Source organism: Empidonax traillii, unplaced genomic scaffold (assembly GCF_003031625.1).
Source record: "Empidonax traillii isolate 1590-97213 ecotype Southwest subspecies unplaced genomic scaffold, ASM303162v1 scaffold269:size870118, whole genome shotgun sequence".
NCBI lineage: Eukaryota > Metazoa > Chordata > Aves > Passeriformes > Tyrannidae > Empidonax > Empidonax traillii.
Window position 1 is genome coordinate 166,767 of NW_020955462.1, and position 20,259 is coordinate 187,025.

General features: G+C 46.5%; 1 protein-coding gene across 10 annotated transcripts in view; it reads right to left on the reverse strand.

The window, feature by feature from the left end:
• The window catches only part of PCDH15 (protocadherin related 15), a 315,783-nt gene that overhangs the window by 140,404 nt on the left and 155,120 nt on the right, over positions 1-20,259 (reverse strand). For 8 of the 10 annotated variants that reach the window (XM_027889680.1, XM_027889686.1, XM_027889679.1 and 5 more), the window contains one exon: positions 1,443-1,603. In XM_027889680.1, the coding sequence (XP_027745481.1) occupies positions 1,443-1,603 (161 nt within the window). Of the gene's footprint in view, positions 1-1,442; positions 1,604-11,065; positions 11,108-17,449; positions 17,458-20,259 lie in introns of those variants that run through there. The other 2 variants (XM_027889681.1, XM_027889682.1) reach the window with 2 other exon arrangements.

The window sequence follows — 20,259 nt, forward strand, 5'->3', positions numbered from 1 at the left end:
GGTAAAGTTCATAGCAAAAAGCGAGGAAGTAATACCTGAAATGCCAATTTAAGCACTTAACTATCTATATATGATTATTTAGGTACACACTTTAACTGTCCTCTGGACTTGAGTCTCCTTCTGGCAAGGAGCATCCCCGCAAGGTGGCTGTGAATTCACAAGGGTGTGAAGTGAGTTCATTTAGACTGTTGCTAATACTGGACCTCAAATAATCTGCCAAGGTCCCTCCTGGCAAAGAGTCCAGTGGGATTCAGGCCAAGCAGCCTCAGGTGAACAACCCCAGAGAGGGAGAGAAGCGTCACTAAAAGGGGCACGGAGAAAGAATTAGCACTGACCTAGCGGGGATTAATGCCAGTTCCTGACCCCACGTGGATGTGCAGGGTTCTGTGGGCTGAGGAAAAACAGACCCTGCGTTTCCTACAGTGGTTCTCCAGCCTCACCTCCCATTCCAGGCTCTCTTTTTTTTTTTTTTTTTTTTGCTCTGGCTCCAAATTAAGCCTGAAAGGCCAAAGGCGCTGCAGCAGCTGCCGTTTGGTGCTGGGGCAAGCGCCGACTCCGCCGAGGCACCACGAGTCTTGTGCCACCCTGACCACGGTGCCACTCTGTGCTCTGCATCCGAGAACAGCTTGTGAATTAAAACTAAATTAAGAACAGCTGAATTCAATTAGCTCTTTTCAGCTCAAAAAAATGGAAATGAGGGGAAATTTGCATGTTGTTTTCGGTACTTACGAACAGATCTCAAAACGCGCGGAGAAGACAAATTAATCAATCAAGCTAATACAAAACAAACTTCCCTGCACCCCAAGGAGAGCTCCTGAGTTCTAAAGCATCCCTGCCACATTGATTACAGCACTTGGGAGCCAATTTTCCTTTCAGGTTCTGGGGAACCGCAGCGACGCTGCAACACCGCGAGAAAATATCTCTATTTTTATAGAGTGTTGCTCTTCAACAAGAACACTCCTATTTCTTTTGTGCTTTTTTAGCTTTCTTTTTATAAAAGCCAAACTTGGCCTGACAACACTTCTTCCAGTGCCACCAGGAAGGAACGTACCAGGTGAATTTTACGCTGCCTTAAAGAAAGGCTCTGAACCAGCACGTTCTCAACTGATCTGTAGTAGTCACAAATGCTTTGCTCTCCTCACACCTCATAATTCAGCGTACAATCCAAATTTACTTTAAAGGCGCCGGGTTTTGTTGGATATAAACCCCACACCTTTGTTTAGTTGGCCTTTCTTGCTGCATTTGACCACGCACAGTCTTTGCACACACGGTCGAGTTCCTGCGTGCTCCCGATAAATCCTAATGAAGAATCCAATTAACTCTGTCCACATCCATCTGGGGACAAGACAGATGCAGGAATGATATTCCAGCAGGTCTGGTTAATTAGGAACTGATGTCTGTGGGGAGGAAAGCAAACCCAGAGCCCCCCCCTCCAGACTCACATCCCTGTCCAGGACGCGGCCGGTGCTGTTCAGGTACAGGGTCTGTCTGATGGGATCCAGGATCACCCAGTAATCCACGTTGTCCTTCAAGGAGAGCTCGATGGTGGGGTCAGGCCCTGCTGCTGTCCCTTTGATCAGCATGTTGTCAACCAGGATAGTGCCTGTAAGGACAATTAACACACCAGGGAGACATTCAAAGGGGCACCGACATTTTCAGGTGGTTTTGTGACAACAGCGACATTCAAACTAGTGTTTTATAACTCGAGTTTCTGGTATTTCACGCCTTGAGTGATGTTTCAGGAGGCTTAAACCTCATTATCTGTAACAAAAAGCTGCCTCTGACACCGCAGCTGTTTCAGACAATTCCAGAAGCAGCACTTGGCAAGGCACAGTAATTTAAATTGGCGATGAGACCCATCACATACAGCGATCTACTTAACGTGATGAGCTTTTCCTCCACTGAGCAACCATCACCCAGTCTCACCTCAAACAAACGAAAGCACTGAAATAACAACCAAACCCAGAATAAATTTTCTGCAGCACGAGTGACACATCAAGGTGATGGGGGGGAAAAAAAAAAAAGCACAGTTACATAAAGGGAAAAAAAAATGGGGATTATACCTTGAGTTGCTCTGCAACAGAAAATAAATCTGCAGGATAAAGATGTGAAAACAGGATAAAGATGTGAAAAAAATCTACCAAGACAAGAGTAGTACTTGATGAGGAGCAGCCAGACAGTCAACATCTAGAACATGCTGCTTTTCCCTAGAATCACAGTTTGGGTTGGAAGGGACCTGTAAGAACACCCAGTGCCACCCCCTGCCATGGGCAGGGACACCTTCCATCAGCCCAGGTTGCCCCAAGCCCCGGTCCAGCCTGGCCTGGGACACTTCCAGGGATGCAGGGGCAGTGGGAGGGTTTCACACAGTGTACTGAAGAGTGAAAACCAACCAAGAGTGAACAGTAACACACTCCACACACCCAGTTACACACCCAGGAGCTTCTCCCCTCCTTGGTGACTCCTGAGGACCACTGCCACCCCAGGTTCCTCTCAGAGACAGAAAATGTGCATTAACACCACACCTGTGTCTCTGCCCTTCTACCTGCCACTGAGGGTAAATCTTTAAGGGCCCTTCCAACTCAAACCCATTCTGAGATTCCCTGATTCTGTTTGTGACTTTGAAACTTCTGACCCCCAGCATCGACACTCAACTCCAAAACACGTCAAAGGAAGATGAAAAGGAACCAGAAAGCTTCAGTGTTGGGGGGGAATGCAGGTACCCAGAGCCTGGCCTTGTACTCCCAGCAACAAATAACTTAACAAATGAGGCAGATCCCTGATGAAAACTGGTTTGTGCTGCAGCACATTTGTCAAACCTGACAGGGAGTATTCCCAGGAACCTAAAAACACCGTTATCAGAAAATTATCAGTCAGGGCTCTCGAGAGGGAACGGAGGCACTGCAAATACAAATGATATCACACATGGGCTGCAGCTGCCTCCAAAATAAGTCACTGCAGGCAACACTAAGTTAATTCAGGAACACTTCCAGTTTTCAGCAGCAGTGGGGTTGGTTTTTTTTTTGAGTTTTATTTCTTTTGACCTCTGTGTGTGAACTTCTGTCTCATTTGAGGACTGGTCTTCATGCACGATGTAAGTGCCGGTGGTTTCAGTTTGTGGTTTAAACTCTGGCCCGTTTGTACTTGTTGCAGGTGCAGTTTGAGTGCACTTATCTCGTTTAACTTGAGGAAGACTTTGGGAAGAGCCAGCCTGAAGTAAAAGAAGGTGAACATATTTAAAGGAGATGAACAAAAGAGCAGGTAGAACTGGCTTTGCTTTGCCCTGGCTTGGGACAGTGCTTAGCAGATGAAGGACGAAGACAACAATAATTCATCCGCTCTCAATAAAATAAACCAGGTTTGAAACAGAATTGAGATTGCTTTTGTGACAATATATTTCAATGGGAACCCTTGGGTATCCCTGGGAGTGGGACCCCTTCGAAGTGCAAATCGTTCTGTTTGTTTGCAGGTGCCAAACTCCCTCATCGATGATTGCAATCAGGGAATTTGTGTTCCCAGGAGCTCAGCTCTGGTTGGGAATAAGCACAAACATATTTTTCCCTGAAGTAAACCATGGAGCTTTTATCGTGGGAGGGTGTAAGGAGCTTGGTTCTCAGGGCTGGGAACTCTCAGTGGGAAAGGCAGCTGCAGAAATTAGGTACCCTGGCAAGAACTATCCATCGTTTTGGGGTAGTTTCTGCCTTGTGAATCCTGGCAGGACATGGCCAGCCCATCAGCTGGAGTGGTGTAAAGATTCATGCTCCCATCCTCCTTTGACTTCCAAGGTTTCCCTGTACTGGTTCTCCTTCATCTCTGAGTCTTTACTTCAGGCAAAGAGTAACTTCCCAGCTGTGGCTTTCAGAAATCAGGCCCAGTGTTTGTAGAATAGATCAATTTAAGGTTGCACTTGATGATCTAGGAGGTCTTTCCCAAACTTTATGATCCTTTGTGGGTGGAAAGAAAACTTGGTGATGTTTCTGCTCTGCCTCAAAGCAACAGCACCAGAGAATGGAGACTCATCAGTCCCTTCATCTGGATCCAAGAATAGGGTTTTCATCCTGATGAAGATGTGCCTGATGTCTTCCTAAAGACATCCAGTGCTCTTTGTAGAAGTCTAATGATTTTTTTTCCCAGGTGTCTGGAAGGAGGAAACCAGGTGAGGAGCTGGATATCCTGCTCTTATTCCAGTTCCTGAATCCAGGGCTACCGACCGTCAGCCCTTCCCAGTCTCTGACCAGTCTGTGTGTTCACTTGCTCTGCTTTTATCTGAGGACACAAATCTGGGCTTGCTCTTGGCTCCCCCCCTGTCCCTCAGAGCCTTGTCCAAACCCTCCTGCAGCTCTGGCAGACTCGGGGCTGTGCCCACTGCCCTGGGGAGCCTGTTCAGTGCCAACCACCCTCTGGGGATGGATGAAGATTCCTTGATCCGAAGATGTAGCATGGGAGGAAGCCTCCATAATTCCAGAAACATCCTCCCTGGATAACCCCCATCAGAGTGGTTGTGTTCTGCCTGTTTACCCAGATCCTTCTTGTTGTTGTTCTGTGCTGCGTCCTAAAAATCTAAATCACCTTCAAGAACTGCTGTTGCCAAGGTCTTCTGGGAAGCGAGACAAGAAACAAAGGGTTTGCTGGAATAGCCTGGAGACTTTTTATCTCACTGCTGACTGCAGTATGTGCATTTTTATTATTCCTGTCTGGGACAAAGAGGAATGTTTGCTTCTAAAATGCTTCCAGATACTTGAGCCTTTGTATTTTTTCTTTTTCTTTCCTCCTGCCACATGGGAGGGCCTGCAAGTCCCCAAAACTCAGTGTAGGAGGAAAAGGAAAGTCGGGGCAACGAGGGTTTCCCTGGTTCTCTCCCTACAGGTGAGAGGAGCCTCAGGATTTTGCAAGATGGATGTGAAGCAAAGCTCCTTTGCTTCCTTCTCCTTGATGCTCATTTATGCACGAGATACACATGAACTGGAGATTGTTCACTGATGTTGTTCTGAGGACACCATATTTCTATATCCACTCAGGAGAATAACTGACAAATACCTAATTTTCATTCTGAAAAAAAACAAAACTTATTTGGAAACACAGATTCATGCCACTCAGGAGCTGCCAAGCTTTGCCTCTCAAAATTAAAACCCCATATTTCAAAATTAACCTGAAATACATCTCTGGGAGTGAGGAAATAAGGAAGGAAGTCGAGCTCTCAGTGCAAGGAAGCAAGATGGATGGTGAGGAGGCAGGAGTGGTATGGGGGGGCATGGCTTTGGGCAGGGAAATTCAGATGACACAGCTCTTTCATCCCAATGAGCGTTCCAGCACACAGCTCCCACGGAGGGAGCACGGGCAGCTCCCATCCATCACACCCCAGGCATCCAGGAAACCTGGCCCAGAATTCCTGGGCATGTTCTGGGTGGGGGGTAGCAGATCACACATATTCAAAAGGGGTTTTGGTAAATCTTGTTTGCTTTCCAACTCCTTCAGCCATTGCTCAAGCCAATCAGCATCCAGGTTTATCGGGTCTCTCTGCTTGGGAAAGTCTAATTTACACTTTAAGCACTGGAGGACTTGTAAATAATGAAACAGACCCAGCAGTTATTTGGGAACGCCGTGATCAGGCAGTGGCCACTGAGGGTGGGAATTAAGTGATTTGAATGTTTTCACCTTAATTTGGAACCATCCTGGGGCCTGTTTGCAAACCACTCTGAGAGGAGCAGCAGGGGCCTGGAACACTGAGCTCTAAAGCTGAATTACTAACATTATAAAAGCCTACCCAAGCATTGCTTAAGCTGCATAATTTTTTTTTAATATTTCCTAGGCTGCTGCTGTGTTCCACATGTATCTGTTTTCTCCTAACAAAGCAGGGGAAGAAAGGGCATCTTACTGACTCTTTTCCATCCTCTTCATCTGCTCGTGCTGCTTTCTGCAGGAAAGCATCCTGGGGGATAAAAAAATGAACACTGCCAGCAAACCTGGATTTTCCTGGTGCACCCCAAAGGCAGCTCATCCCATTCCAACCCCCTTGTCCTGCCACTCCAGGCCCTTGGAAATAGCCTCTCTCTCCAGCTCTCTGATCATCTTGGTGCCTCCTCTGGACTCAGCGCACAGGCAGCTGAGATGATCCCAGACCAGAATTTCTCCCTTCAACTAGATCTGGGTGCAAGCCTTGTTATAAACAATTCAGTGTACCAGCTCTCTCGCTACAACATCCATCCAGCTTTTGCCCAGAGGAAAATAAAATTCTTGAGGCGTGGAGTGGAGCACTACAGAGCGAGGGCACACTGGATTTGACGGCAGATAGAGGAAAACCCACAATTTCTTATCCATTTTCAATGAATGGGAGATGCAACTCATCAGGGACTGAAGGAATTGCTTGTGATGCCTCAGCAGCGCACACGAAAGAGGAACTGCCCCAAATGTCAGATGTGAGGAGATCCCGATAGCAGGACAGAGGAAAAGGAGTTTCTGCCTTTGAAATTCCTTCTTTCCTCACCTGTGACAGTCTGGGTTTGGGGGAAGGGTCCACTGATTCTGATTACTTTAAAACCACCTAAGCTTTCTGTGTGTTCCTGCCTGGTGTTCACCTGCTATGAGGACAGGGAAAGCATCTCCATTCCTGGCGAGAGAGTAAACCCTTTTCTTTGCCTGAGAATTGCTTTATTACAGAAACAGAAAGCGTAAGAAAAGGCCTTTGTTATTCACGGACACCTCCAGGACCATTTTGTAACCTACAGTCGTGCCCAAACCTCTGTGAATTGTGTTGCTGTCAGGGAATGAGAATTCCAAACAACCGACAACAGAGTGGCTGAGAAAGAGTCACCCCGACGGTTTGGGAGCAGAATCCCAAATCAGGGGACTGTGAGAGCCAGCAGAGTGATGGATTACAGTGGACACACTGACACAAACACCAGCCCAGCATCCTCCTGTCCTGTTTTATTCTCATTCCACCAAACCGCACAAGACGCAGCTGATTTATCACCACTAGGACCAGCTCCTGGTTGTGCCTGCAGCCACTCCAACAGAAACCCAAGAAAACCAGGAATACTTGGTACTACATCCTGCCTAGAAGGATTTTTTTTCCCCTCTCTTTGAGAACACTGAAAAGTTTGTTCTAAGCAGAAGGGTGAGAGGAATCAGCCTCAGGTTACCCCCCAGGGGAGGTTTAGATTGGACAGCAAGGAAAACTCCTGCAGAGAAAGTGATGTCAGCACCAGACTGCCCAGGGCAGTGGTGGAGTCACCACCCCTGGAAGTGCTCAAAAAATGTGTGGATGTGGCACTTGGGAGCACGGGTTAGTGATGGACACAACAGAGGTGCTGGAGTGATGCTTTTAAAGGCCTTTTCCAGCCTTAAAGATTCTGACATCTGCTTTATCAAGCAGCTGCAGCAAAGCCTAAGAGGAAGAAGTCTTATAGCACATAAAGCAAAAATAAAATCACTGAAAGGATAAAGCACATTAACGATTCTACACGTGCACAGTTGGTGCTGCCCAACTCGAGCACCAGCAAAGCTTCCCGCTCTAATCCTGCTGAGCCCCTCGCAGGGGGAAACCAGCTGAGATAGTAATGTTGTCTTAAGACAGTGGGTTTTTAAGAACAAAATCCAGATGAAAATAAACCTCTTGCACCTTTTAAGAGTCCCAGATTAGCACTACCGGAGCAGGAATTCGAAATGAAGCAAAGTGTTTAATGCCAGCAGGGGCGTGCCTCTTGTCAACCCTGGGAAAACTTCAGCCCACGTTCAAGTTGATGAATAAAACAACTCCCAGGTGTTCAGGACAGGACTTGGGAATTTGGGAACTGCAGTGCCAGGAGCTGCCATCACCTCTGAGCACACCAGCACCTCATCCCCTCCCCAAACACAATCATCCAATCCCATCATCCAATCAACACATCAACAAACAAGCACATCACTCAATCCCCACAGTGCCCGCTCGGATCAGAGCTGGGAATCTCCAGGGTCAAAGCTGGCATGAGAAAAGGACAGTGACAACTTTCCCTATAAACAGAAAATAGACCTGACTGGGAGGTGGTTCCATATTTAACATGACTTTTCACAGAAAACCTACAAAAGAAGAGGCAAGGAATAGAGAATGAACACTGCTTGAAAGTAGAACCAACCCAAGTGTGGCAGCGTTCACACAACCCACCAAGCTTTCAGAGCACTGATAGCACTCGGCAACTGCTACATCTCCTAAATATTCACTGGTTTGCATCCAATCTAGTGATGGCCTTGCACAGTTCACTGTCAGTGTTTGCTGGTAAGAACTGGTTTGGAAGCCCTTAAAATCTGCTAATCCTTCAGTCCTGAGCAAACCCGATTTCCAGTCAAATCTCCTTCACGCTTTCATCTTATTCATGTTATTACAATCATGGGATCCCAGACTGGAAGGGACCACAGTGGGATCTGGTGCCACCTCCCTGCTCCAGCAGGGCCAGCCCAGAGCACAGGGCACAGGAGTGTGTCCAGACAGCTCTGGGATGTCCCCAGGGAGGAAACTCCAGCCCCTCTCTGCTCCCTGCTCAGGGCTGGGTCCCTGCCCAGCCAAGAAGTTCTTGCTCCTGTGCAGGTGGAGCTTCCTGGGCATCAGTTCCTGCCCGTGGCTCTTGTGCCATTGCTGGGCCCCCCCAGCAGAGCCTGGGCCATCCTGTGCCCCCTCCCTGCAGCCTAAGGACGTTTTCAGATGCTCTCCCAAACCCAGCACGCTTTCATCTTTGCACTGAGCAGTTCCACCAACACACAGGAGGAGCAAATTATTTGTGCAGTTAAGTATTTCTTCCCGTGGCATTTCCCAGTCCGTGTCTTCCCTCAACACAGGGTGCCATCCCTTCCTTTCTTTGACAGAAATACTCCACAGCAGAGCGTGTAAGCAGATTTCAAAGCTAATTGAAAACTGGAACATAGAGCACAACGATATTAAATCAAAGACCCTATCAAGGCTAACAACAGATCATTTTGCAGCTCCTTTATTTTTATTGTACAAGTTCTCTGTTTGCATAGGAAAAACAAACAAACAAACAAAACAAACAAACCCCAAAATAAATGTCAGTTGCTTTGTAAATTGCTGATATCTAATGAGGACGGAACTAAGTATCTCAAATCCTAAGAAAGCATTATGTTTATTTGCCAAGCAATTTACTGAAAGCCAAGCTACTCTGACAAAAGGCAGGGATGGCAGTGAGGACTGACCTGCTTTCCAACCTCCAGGACAAACTTTTGGCCGTGGTAAATCAGTCCTTGCCCAAACAGCAGCTGGGAACAGCTCAGGAGGAGCCCCCAGCCTGGTTTGGAGGTCGGGGAGTTCCTTGCATGGTCGTGGCACATCCCTGCTTCTCCTGGCTCTTCCCTTGGCATGGCTCCTGAGGGCAGGGCAGTTCCCATTTCCCACTGCAGAGGGCAAGCACAGGGATTTGGGACCACATTTCAGGAGAGATGCACTCCAAGGAGCGTCTCCTTTCCTAACTCTAGACCGCACCTTCAGTTTTTTAGATATTTCTCATTCGTATCAAGCAGCCTCTGAGAGTCCTTTGGGTCTGCTCCCTGGGGAAAAAACTTGCAAGCTTAATATTTGGAATAACTAAGGTGGTTTGTAGCTGCTCAGAGAAGTTCCTCTTTTAAAAACGCCTCTTCAATTTATTAACAGTGTTCCATCCCACGTGAGGAAGCAACAAAAAGGTGTTATCCAAAATGTAGGGGGCTTAATAGGCTGGATATGCAATAAGCTCAGATGTTTGGTATTTGGAGACGAGCAGGGGTATAATTTTAGATAAGAAATGTTTTCTTGTAAGATTCAGTGCCCTGGGAGCTGCTGGCTTTGTAAAAGCTTATTCCTATTTTTCTTTTAAAAGGCTGTTACAGTGTCAAAGGGAATTCAAAATACCTCACATTTCTGAGTAGAATGATAAGTTCACCTTTTTTTTTTTTTTTTGGGTGGGGGTGAGGGGAGTGGAGGTGGAAAAGAACCCCAGGCCCAGATCTGGGAAATGCAGGAAACTTGGGAATCTGCCTGGAGGAAACCCTGGGAAGGAGCTGGCACCAACCCAGAGTAGTTTCTCTGTTAGCAAGGACCACACCGATGGCATTTACTGCAGGAACAGTATCAGAAATCTATAACCCTTTCTCTCAATAAACTATACTGTTGGTCAGCATATTAAACTCTCCTAATAAACTGCACCTCTTCCTTCTTACCCCCCAAGCACGTAAAATAAACATCTATAAAAGGAAGGGATTTATACAATTCCTGTTGGATATTAGGAAGAAATTCTTTCCTGAAGAGAGACGAATCACCAAGACTACCCTCTGCTCCCCAGTTTTAATTTCCTGAAGCATCATTGCCACGTTGCCTAAATTAATTCACCTCCCCCTGACAGTGACCACTGAATATTCAGGGCTGTTCTTTTTCCATTTTGAAGTGCTGCTACCAAAGATAGCGTTTGATTTTTTTTTTTTTCTCAGTTGGCATAGGACTATCCTTGAAGAGGTCAGAGCATCCCAAGGGAAAACCAGTGTCATTTGAGAAGCACAATAACAGCCTCCTACACAGGCCAGTAAACAACATTAGAAGCAATTCTTTATGGACATTCAAACCCTTTACCTTTTCATTTTGCCTTTTTATTACAGAGAGCGCCGTCATTTCCAGTACATTCTTGCAATAAAACAGAAAGGCTTAAAAACTAACTGGTGTTTTGTTCAGATGCATCTGAGTGTAGAGAAAGCCACTCCATTACAGGAAATTAAGCACTGACCTCGGGGACCAGGAATGAGCCACACGCAGTATCAAGTGGTAGCTTTACTCCAACCCCCACTTGTTCAGCTTTAAAAAAAAAAAAATATATATATGTTCAGGCTGGTTGGATTCTGTTCCAGCTCAGCTTCCAGTGCAGGAACTGCAGAGATGGTTTGCACATCCAGAGAGAGGAAGGGGCTGTTTGCACAGAATCCCAGGATCACTGAAGTTGGAAATGCCCTCCCAGCCCATGGATCCCCCCTGGGCTGGGCACTCCAAACCTCCCTGGGCAGCCCCTGCCAGTGCCTGACCAGCCTCTCCAGGGAGAAATTCCTGCTGATGTCCCACCTGAGCCTCCCCTGGCACAGCTGAGGCCGTTCCCTCTCCTCCTGTCCCTGTTCCCTGGGAGCAGAGCCCGATCCCAGTGGGATCTGGGGGATTAAACACGTGCTCCTGCTGAGGGAATGGCCAGCAGGAGCCTGCACAGGGAATACCACTCAGGTATGTGGGATTGCTTGGGATTCTCAGGGACTCAGCAGGTCCCTGACTTGTTCCTGATCTCCAACCACGACCATCAACCCTGGAGCTCTGTGAGACAGCTGCTGATGCTCTGCTGCTCTCCACCTCGTCCTCCCACACCACTGATTCCCAAAGCCCATCACCCACTGACCTCGGCGTTTTTAATGCAAATTCAATGCTGGAAACTGTTTTTGTGGAAGTGCAAATAAAACCACAGCACGATATCCAGCCTGGTGCTTTAACTGCCCCCAGACAGCTCTGCTGTGTGCCTTCAGCAAAGCAATCCCAGCTCGGAGCACCACTGAACAAACTCAACAGCACCTTTTCTCTCCTACCCCTGAATGCAGCAGTGCCCAACAAATGCAGTTATTTTATCCACAATAAAGAATATCAAAACCTCACACAAATTCCATTATTTCACCGGAGAGGCTCAGCCAATGATTCCAACTCCACGCTCCTTGTCCAGTTAAAAGATACTGTGTACACTCACATATATTTTATATATTTAACAGCCAAGGGCTCAGTGTCTATTCAGAGCTTAAAATTAAGTGGCCAGCTGTGGCAGTTCAGCACATTCTCCACTAAGACAGAAGGGTGGTTGTTTTTGTTTAACAAGCAGTTCATTTTCATGGCAGGCAGAAAGGAAAAAGGAAGCTTGCCAGAAGTGTGGAATTTACCATAAAGAAGTGACTGGCAGGTGGTTCTGGGGCACAGATATGCTGGATTTATACACTTCTCTTGGGGTAATCCCAAGTCCTGGCTGTGGCAGCTATGATTAATTGACTTTACCTCACTATTTCTAGAAACCTTCTGCGACATACCCATCCAACCCAAGCAGAAATTTCCCACACACGCTTCCATGCACTCTGACTGCTCCTACTTAGGGTTCTGTTCAAGTCCATTTGCATCCTCTGAGAGTCTGCAGATGTGTTTGCTCTTGAAAAATACTTCAAAAATCCATCCCAGCAGTGTCAGACTTAAAGGTGGGTTGGTTTATTTACTGTACTTGTCAGCTCCCCTCAGGTCCTGGAAGGTCACAGTTAGGTCCCCCCAAAACCCAGAGCTTTTCCTACCACTTATGATGGTACAGACCTAGGTGACTATTTGCTTGCACAAGGAAGCCATGAAAGAAGTTGGAAAAATCACTATTAAAACGTGACAGGGGGTGGGATGAGAGGAGCTTTAAGGTCCCTTCCAACCCAAACCATTCTGTGTTCTTATGATTCTTTTCCTTGTATAAATCTGTGCTTCCTTTGGGGCTTCACTGGATTCCAGCCCTGTTGCTCCCATCCCATTTGCTCCTGCTGGGCAGATCCCACCAGTTCTCTGCCTTCCAGCCAGCTCCTGATGCATCTGTTACAGCACTAATTCCAGATGTCCAGAGCACTCAGACTGCACTGTGCTGCTGCTGCTGCTGGGGTTTTTAAGGCTTCAAGCACTGGTACAAAAATCTGCATGTTTGATCTTGGTCTGATCGGAATAAAACTTTCCCTCCCAAGGCACTTCTGATTTTGGGCGTCACTCCCTTGCTTTCTACCTGAAGTTAATCAGATTCTACCCCATCCCTGTCTGAAAAAAGCTGATGTCCTCCACAGAAGATGAATCCCCTCAAACTGCTCGTTTGTCAAAACCATTCATTCCTCAAGTTCCCTACAGACCTCCGACTGCAGAATGGCATTTCGGTTGAAATGAAATTCATCTTAAACAGCAGCCATTAAAAGGGGCCATGAAACTCCACAAAAACCTTGGAGGCACTGCTAAGCAGGTTATTTACCTTCTGGTTGCTTACCCTGTTTTGTTCAGGAAAACAGGCACTAATGAAAACACACCCACACGTAGAGTTGGGGTAACAAGTGCGATACACCGATAATTCACGTGGTGGTTTCACAGAGCTGGCAAAGGAAGGCAGTTTGTTTGACCCCACTCTCTGGAAACTTCAAGCATTAGAAACACACCACGGCCTGCTTAGTTTTACCCCTTCTTTTCCAGTTTTCTCCCACCACGGCCGTGGCGGGGAGATGCAGAACCTGGGGACATTCCTTCTGTTTGAAGCCCCTCATCCCTTTTTTTTAGGGTCATATTTGGACAAGGGAGCTCAGACAGGGTGCCCAAAGAGTACTACCCACAGTTTCCCCTTGCTTTTCCAATTCCACTCTTTTATTACACCATAAGGCCAAAGTCTTATAGGATCATTAAGGTTGGAAAAGAGCTTGAGGAGTAGCAAGGCCTCCCTCCACCTCCACCTCCCCCTCCTCTTAACACTCCCATGCTCCTGCCAGGAAGAAACACAAATATTTCATGCTGGATCCAATTAAGATGCAATCAATTTTAACTGATTCTGTTCTGAGTAGGCATAAATATTTCTCATAAAGGAAGTTGATTGATATAGATTAACAGGGAGAAAGGGAATTATGTTGCAAACGGCAGGAAATTAGCTTTGTCCTTGCAAACATGAGACAATAGCAAAGGTCTCTCGGCCTTCAAGTGCATACAAATCACAGAGGAAGAGGAGTTTTTCAGAGAGGGCAAAAAGATCCACCTAGCACAGCAAGGATTTGAAGGCTGGAACACCAGCAGCTTCCTGCACTGCCATCCTCATCACCTGTCAACACTGTGGTTCCAACAGCTCTTCATTTCAGCTGGGAAATGCCCTATTTTGTATTCATGCCTTTGTGCCCGATCTGAAGCCCAAGTTCTCTTTTTTTGCTTGTTTCCCCCATTATTATTACTATTATTATTATTTTAGCATCAGTTGCGCTACACATATTTTTTTCTTTCCCTTTTTCTGTCTGTTCAGTTGTTGCTGATTGCATGGCCACAAGGGAGGCTTTGCTCCCCCAGAACAGGAGTTTTGCCTTGCCTCCAGCAGAACGAACATCACAGGAGACAGAGCAGTTTCTTGCCGTGAGCCAGCCCTTCTAAACCCCCTCAAGAAGGTGCACCCTCAAAGCTCAGCTCTCCCTCAGCACAGAGGGAAGTGCTGCACGGTGTGAGAGCACAGCACCTGCTCAGGGGAGGGGAATGACCTCCTGGGGCTGTGAGACTCGATAAAGGAACGGGTTAACATCCCTGCTGCAATCCCTGCTCCCCGCGGCAGGCGCCGGCAGAAATGAGCTCCAGCCATCACTTTGCTGCTCCCTGACATCTGGAAATCCACCTCTGCTGGAAATACCCTCCGTGGAAGACTTCTGAAGAGGCTGATTGACATCAGGATCACACAGACATCAAAGCGCTACAAGATGAGGCGTTTGGAAGGCTCCTCTCCCCGGTGAGATGAAAATCCTCGACTGCCTTTGAAAGAACCCCAAATCCCTGTCACTCTGGCAGTTCCAAGGAGGGCTCTCACTTCCAGACTAAGGAAAGCAAAGGGAGAGAAGTCTCCTGCAGGGTATAAAGCCAGGACATACAAATACAGGCAGACATGTAGTGGGGTGGGGAACTCTAAATCGATGCAAACACACTGGGCTCCAAGCAAGTCACTTCCACTCAGGCATCACCCCTTGGAACTGCCATCATATTCTAGGAAAGCATCAGTCCAGCATTTCACAGGGGCCAGAAATCAGCCCCAAAATCAAACCAACCAACCAACCAACCAACAACCCCAGCAATAACCATGAAAAAAAATCACACACACACACCCCCCCCGCCCAGATCTCAAACATTCCAGCTTTATACTTTCTTCAGCAGCCCTGAGCCTGGGACACTGTTTGTGGTTCCATCCACCCATCCATCCCAGAGATGGACTGTCCTGCATTGCTCCCTGTGGATTTGCCCCCTCCTGGGGAGAACACCCTGGCAGATAGCCTGGCAGCAGGCACTGTGTCTGACTGGTTCTCCTGCCCATCAGCTCTAACACTGCTGGACGCCACTAACTGCAATTAGGGATTCCTGCAGGGGGGGTGAGATGAAGCAAGGCCTCACCATAAGGGCAGGATGTCGTTCCCAGCTGCTTCCATCCCCCTGCCTGAGCAGTTTTCACTGAGTTCCAGCCGCAGTTGGAAGGGCAGGGAGATGCATCTCCCTTTGGTTTATCCGGGCAGCCACAAGCTGGACACCTGCAGGCTGCCCTGAGCTGCTCCTGCAGCCAGCACAGACCCCATTCCCATGGATAGTGGTGTCCATGGCACACTAAATCTGTGTATTTACCTTCCCCACACCTTCAGCGTGTCACCTCTGCTCTGTACTTCAACATCCTGGAGATTTTTAATCTACCTGCTATCGATTTTCCCCCTACACTTGTAACAACCACCATTAGTCATTTCTAACTCAGCTGTGGCCTGCACAGACAAGGGATGGCCAGGAACAGGACAGGGCTGTCACACTTGCTTAGACAGCCTTGTTTCCTCTGCCTTTTGGTGCCAGACTTTTGTTTTCACCTCTCTGGAGAGGGTTCCTAAAACCATTTCTCAAACTGCTGCAAAGGTTTGCTTTTCTTAGTCACCACGTTCCTCACAAAACAAATTAAAACCAAACAGAAACAAACAAACAAAAAGGTGTATTTAAGTTACTCTCACCGAAAGAATAAGACATATTTTCCACTAAATTTTAAAGTTCCACAGGCACTTAAGGTATGCCGACGAAACACTTGGTAACAGAGGACAAACCAAAAAGAGACCAAATGCATGCTACAGGAATAGAACACACCTATTAACACGAGATAATGGAAAAGAAATTGAAAAAAAAAAATAAAAAGAATTGGTTATTTGTCGTGAAATGACGAGCTAGGAGAGCAAAGGGAAGGCGAGTTTAAATTTCCATGGCCTCATCTCACATAAGCTGATTATGAAACTATGAAAATAAACGGGATGAACGGTAAATGGATTAAGAGCTGGTGAGCTGAGAGGTCTCAAAATGCAGGCAGGAGGAAATCCCTGCACCAGCCACGTGTAAACACACAGGTCCAGGGTTGGGGATGCCCAGGAAGGGTCTGGTCCCCACCAAGATGCTGCAGAGCCCCCCCAAAGGGTACCTCTTTCCTTTTGAGCTGAAAACAGCTGCAGGCTTTGAGCACAGACTCAGGGCAAATATCCAGGCTCATGCCACGCCAAACTCTCCTCCAGCATCTTTCCTGCCATCACTGCTGGAAACAGGACCCTGCCCATGGGCACAGACAGGTGTGGCACCACAGGGGTAACGAGGATGTGCCTGCTGTCAGCAGGGCAGAGGGGGGACAGTTCACAAAACCAAATTAACCCCAATCCTCTGGGAGGAGGCCAGCCCAATGACCATATCAGAGAACCTCTGATACCACAAGGAATGCTCTACAACTCCCTTCTTCTCTTTCCTCAAGCAGAGATTGAGGAAGGAGGTGACTAGACTTGCACTGACTTAAGGCACCAGAGTAAAAAACTTCCCACTTCCCATGGGGAGAACTCCAGTCCAGCAAGGCTGGATTCCCACCACGGGAAGAATGAAGGTGTGTGCTCTGTTAGAAGTGGAATATTTTCCTTTACAAGTGCAGTATTTTCCCTTTCAGGCTGTCATTTTCCCTTTCAACTGTTGTCCTGCTTAAAGGTTTCTTTAAGAACTCACAGAAAGGGGACCAAAACAGGCAGCACGTTTTTATTAAGCAATTTTTCCTTTTTTTTTTTTTTTTAATCTATGCCATACCATATTTCAACAGTAAAAAAATAAAACCCAACCCAAAGTTTCACTGTACTGTCAAGTTGGGTGAAATTGCCCTTGAAAGAAAAAAAAAAGCAGCCACCGTTTCCCATCTGTCTATGGAATAAAGGATTAATGAAAGGAAACCCTCAGTCAATTTAAAAATAATGAGGCATCAATATGTAGCTGCTTCAGCCCTATCAAAGTGAATTAACAGCTCATGGGTTTCTTTTTTACCTGTCTCCTCCCTTTTCTCAACACCACTGACACTAAAACGCAAACATCCTACAACTCACATCTCCTCAGCCCCCAATTCCTTGTCTGCTTATAAACAGCTAAAATTTGCTAACCTAAGGTGTGCTTAATCTCATTAAAATGACAGCACAACTTTCCAGGGACCAGAGGATGTCTCTAATCCTGTTACTTCACACTGGAAGAGCTACAGTTTATGGAGTTTGCACAAACCCTGTGCAACACAAACGGGCAAAACCCCCATGCAGAGCTATTAACGTCCAATTTTATCATCTGTTTCTCCACACCGACCCAGGGAGGCCCAACAAAGCCCATGTATTTTGAATTAACCATGAAAAACACGTCCTGCCAACACACCTCCCATGCTGGTGCTCAGGAGCTGTTTGTAATCGTGTATTCCGACCACCATCAATTATCATAAAAAGGCTGAAGTCTTCACCTACTGCCTGATAAATAATGCATGGGTGAGCTCAACAACAGGCAAGGAGCCAGATCTTTAACACTGAAAACACAACGTGGGCCCCAACAGAGGGTGCTCCCCGGTGTCAGAGCCGGGCAAGGAAAGGTGTTCTTTAAGTACCTTTTACAGAGCTTGAGCAGATGAGAACCTGTGGTTTGCCTGAGATGCTGTTAATGAAACAACTGAAACAGCAGGAAGGAGTTGGAAATAGTATCTTATAATATTCCAACAGAGGAAAAAATAACAACATCTCAAAATGAAAGCTCTGTGAGAGAACATGTGTACGCTGCCTACGCTTTAATCAGGATATACTGATTAAACAGCAAAGTATTTCCTGGTCTTGATGACCCCATGAATTCTATGATTCCAGGCATTCTTCCTTTTCGGTTCTAACCCCGAAAGACACAAAAAATTCAATTTCTGCCTCGAAGTACTTGCTAAAGGATCTGGAAATAAAAACAAGGTTCCTGTTCTCAACAAAGGGCTGCAGGAGGTCTGACAGCTGCACATCACGGCTCATCCAGCAAAGCCCATCCTGCTGCACTGGAAAAACCCCTTCAGCCAAACAAAGACTACCAAAACACACAGACACGCTTGAAAAGTGAGGTGGTTCTCCCCGCTGCCGCTTTCCTCAGGGATGCCCTTTCCGAAAACTATTAATTCCTTGCGTGGAAGATAATTCATCACAGACCTGCTCTTTTAAACTGCATCCTGTTGTGACAGTGACAAAATAATAGGCCCAGCACGGATGCTCTGCAGTGCATTTCAGAGGCAACGTTTGCCAGGTTCTTCGCTGGGCTCATAAACCACCCCGAGACATAAAACTTCACGCCTGGTAAGAGCCACGTGTAATTATCCCACTGAAAAGAATTAATATACATCTGATCATAAAAAAACCATCAGTTTTTTCAGTTGTTTCCATAGGGTAAAAATGGAGAATTATCAGAGTAATGATGAAAAACGGTGAGTGGGTAAAGGAGGGGGAAAAAAATACCAGAGCCGTGGAACACATTTGGGTTGATTAATATGACTTTGAAAATCTGAAAGGATACAAGGAGTTTTCACATGAGACTGTTCAACAAAACAAAGCAACAAATGTAATTTATGTGTGAGCCAAGAAGAGCTTTGATAGCCACCATTTATTGAATTATTTTACTGTTCTGAGCACTCTGCTGCTCAAGACAAGCAGTAAGTTAAGTGTTATTTCTTATCAGCGCTTCCAAGTTGGAACCAAGGTAAGATTACTGATGTTTTTGGAGCAATCTGCTTACAAACACAGGGAGCACGAGGGAGAAAAATTTGACGTGAATTGGTGTACAGTGATGTGCCATCTCGAGTTTAAAATGAAATAAATGCAATAAAATGAAAACTGAGGCTTGACCATTTTACCTCCTTCAAGAGCACCAATACCAGGTAAGGACATTTTTCTAGGCAGCTCGTGGTGCAGAACCAATTAAATATTTCCAGCTCTATCAATAACTTTATTGTCTACCCTTAAGAACTAATCAGTTTCTAAAAGTGTGACTTTTCTCCCCTCCTTCCACCCCAAATTATCTCCTGCTTTTTGGCACTTCCATCTTTCTTCTTAAAAGGTCTAAATTAAAAATAAAAATTACCGAAAGCAGAGAATTTTAGAGATTTTTAACAAAAGCTCTGCTTAAGTACTGGTGATGAGCTGATGAATAGAAGTAGAATAAGAAGCTGATCCGTTTTACAGCTTCTTCACTCTTTACACGTTTGTCCTACATGAAAAAGTGTGTGAATTTAAATCTGTGGCATAACAACAGCATCAGGCACCAAACTGCTTCGTGACTTCCCAATGAAACCCCTAATGCCAAAATCCAAGGAATGTATCATTTTGGAACAGAAATGGGCAAAAGGGCTTGAATGAAACAAAACTAATTCCCATCCATTTAGACCTCTTTTCCCATCTCGGGGATTTATAAACCAAATCAGATTGCCAGGGAAGAAGTGATACTCCCCAGTTTGCATTCTAATTGGAGCACCTTAAAAGGCAGCAAGTTGAGCCCCTGCACACGAGCCAGGTGCTGACATGAAGAATGGGAACAAGTTACACAAATAACAGAAGTTATAAAAAAACCAAATATTCCACCTTTCGTCTATTTAGAGATATTTATTAGCTGAGTAAGGGAGAATGACAAAAAGAGAGGTGCAGCCTCGCACAGCACGTTATTAACCGGTGTATGAGCCAATTTTCCTCCACCATGGAAAAATCTGAGGGCAGCACTTGGAGTAGAGCATTTGGAAAACTCTACCAGGAGAATGAATCATGTCAGCTACAGCTGGGTGTCTCCTGATACCCTGGCACTTGCACAGGTTTCCCACCTCAACACCAGGGAATGAATGCAGCAGCCTCAGCCAGTCCCTTCCTGATGCTCTTGCAGGAACTTTCCTGGACAGACAGTTCCCAGTGGATTTCTGTGACCAGGTGTAAGCCCTATCTTCAAGCCAGACCAGCGTACTCCTAAACGGCACAGGAATGCCCTGAATGATGCAGGACTAGAGCCAGCACTTATCACAGAATCAAAAAAGGGTTTGGGTTGGAAGGGACCTTAAAGATCATCCCATTCCACCAGCCCAGGCTGCTCCAAACCCCGTCCAGCCTGGCCTTGGACACTTGCAGGGATCCAGGGGCAGCCACAGCTTCTCTGGGCAACTTTTCTTCTCAACATCCCATCTGGCAGTT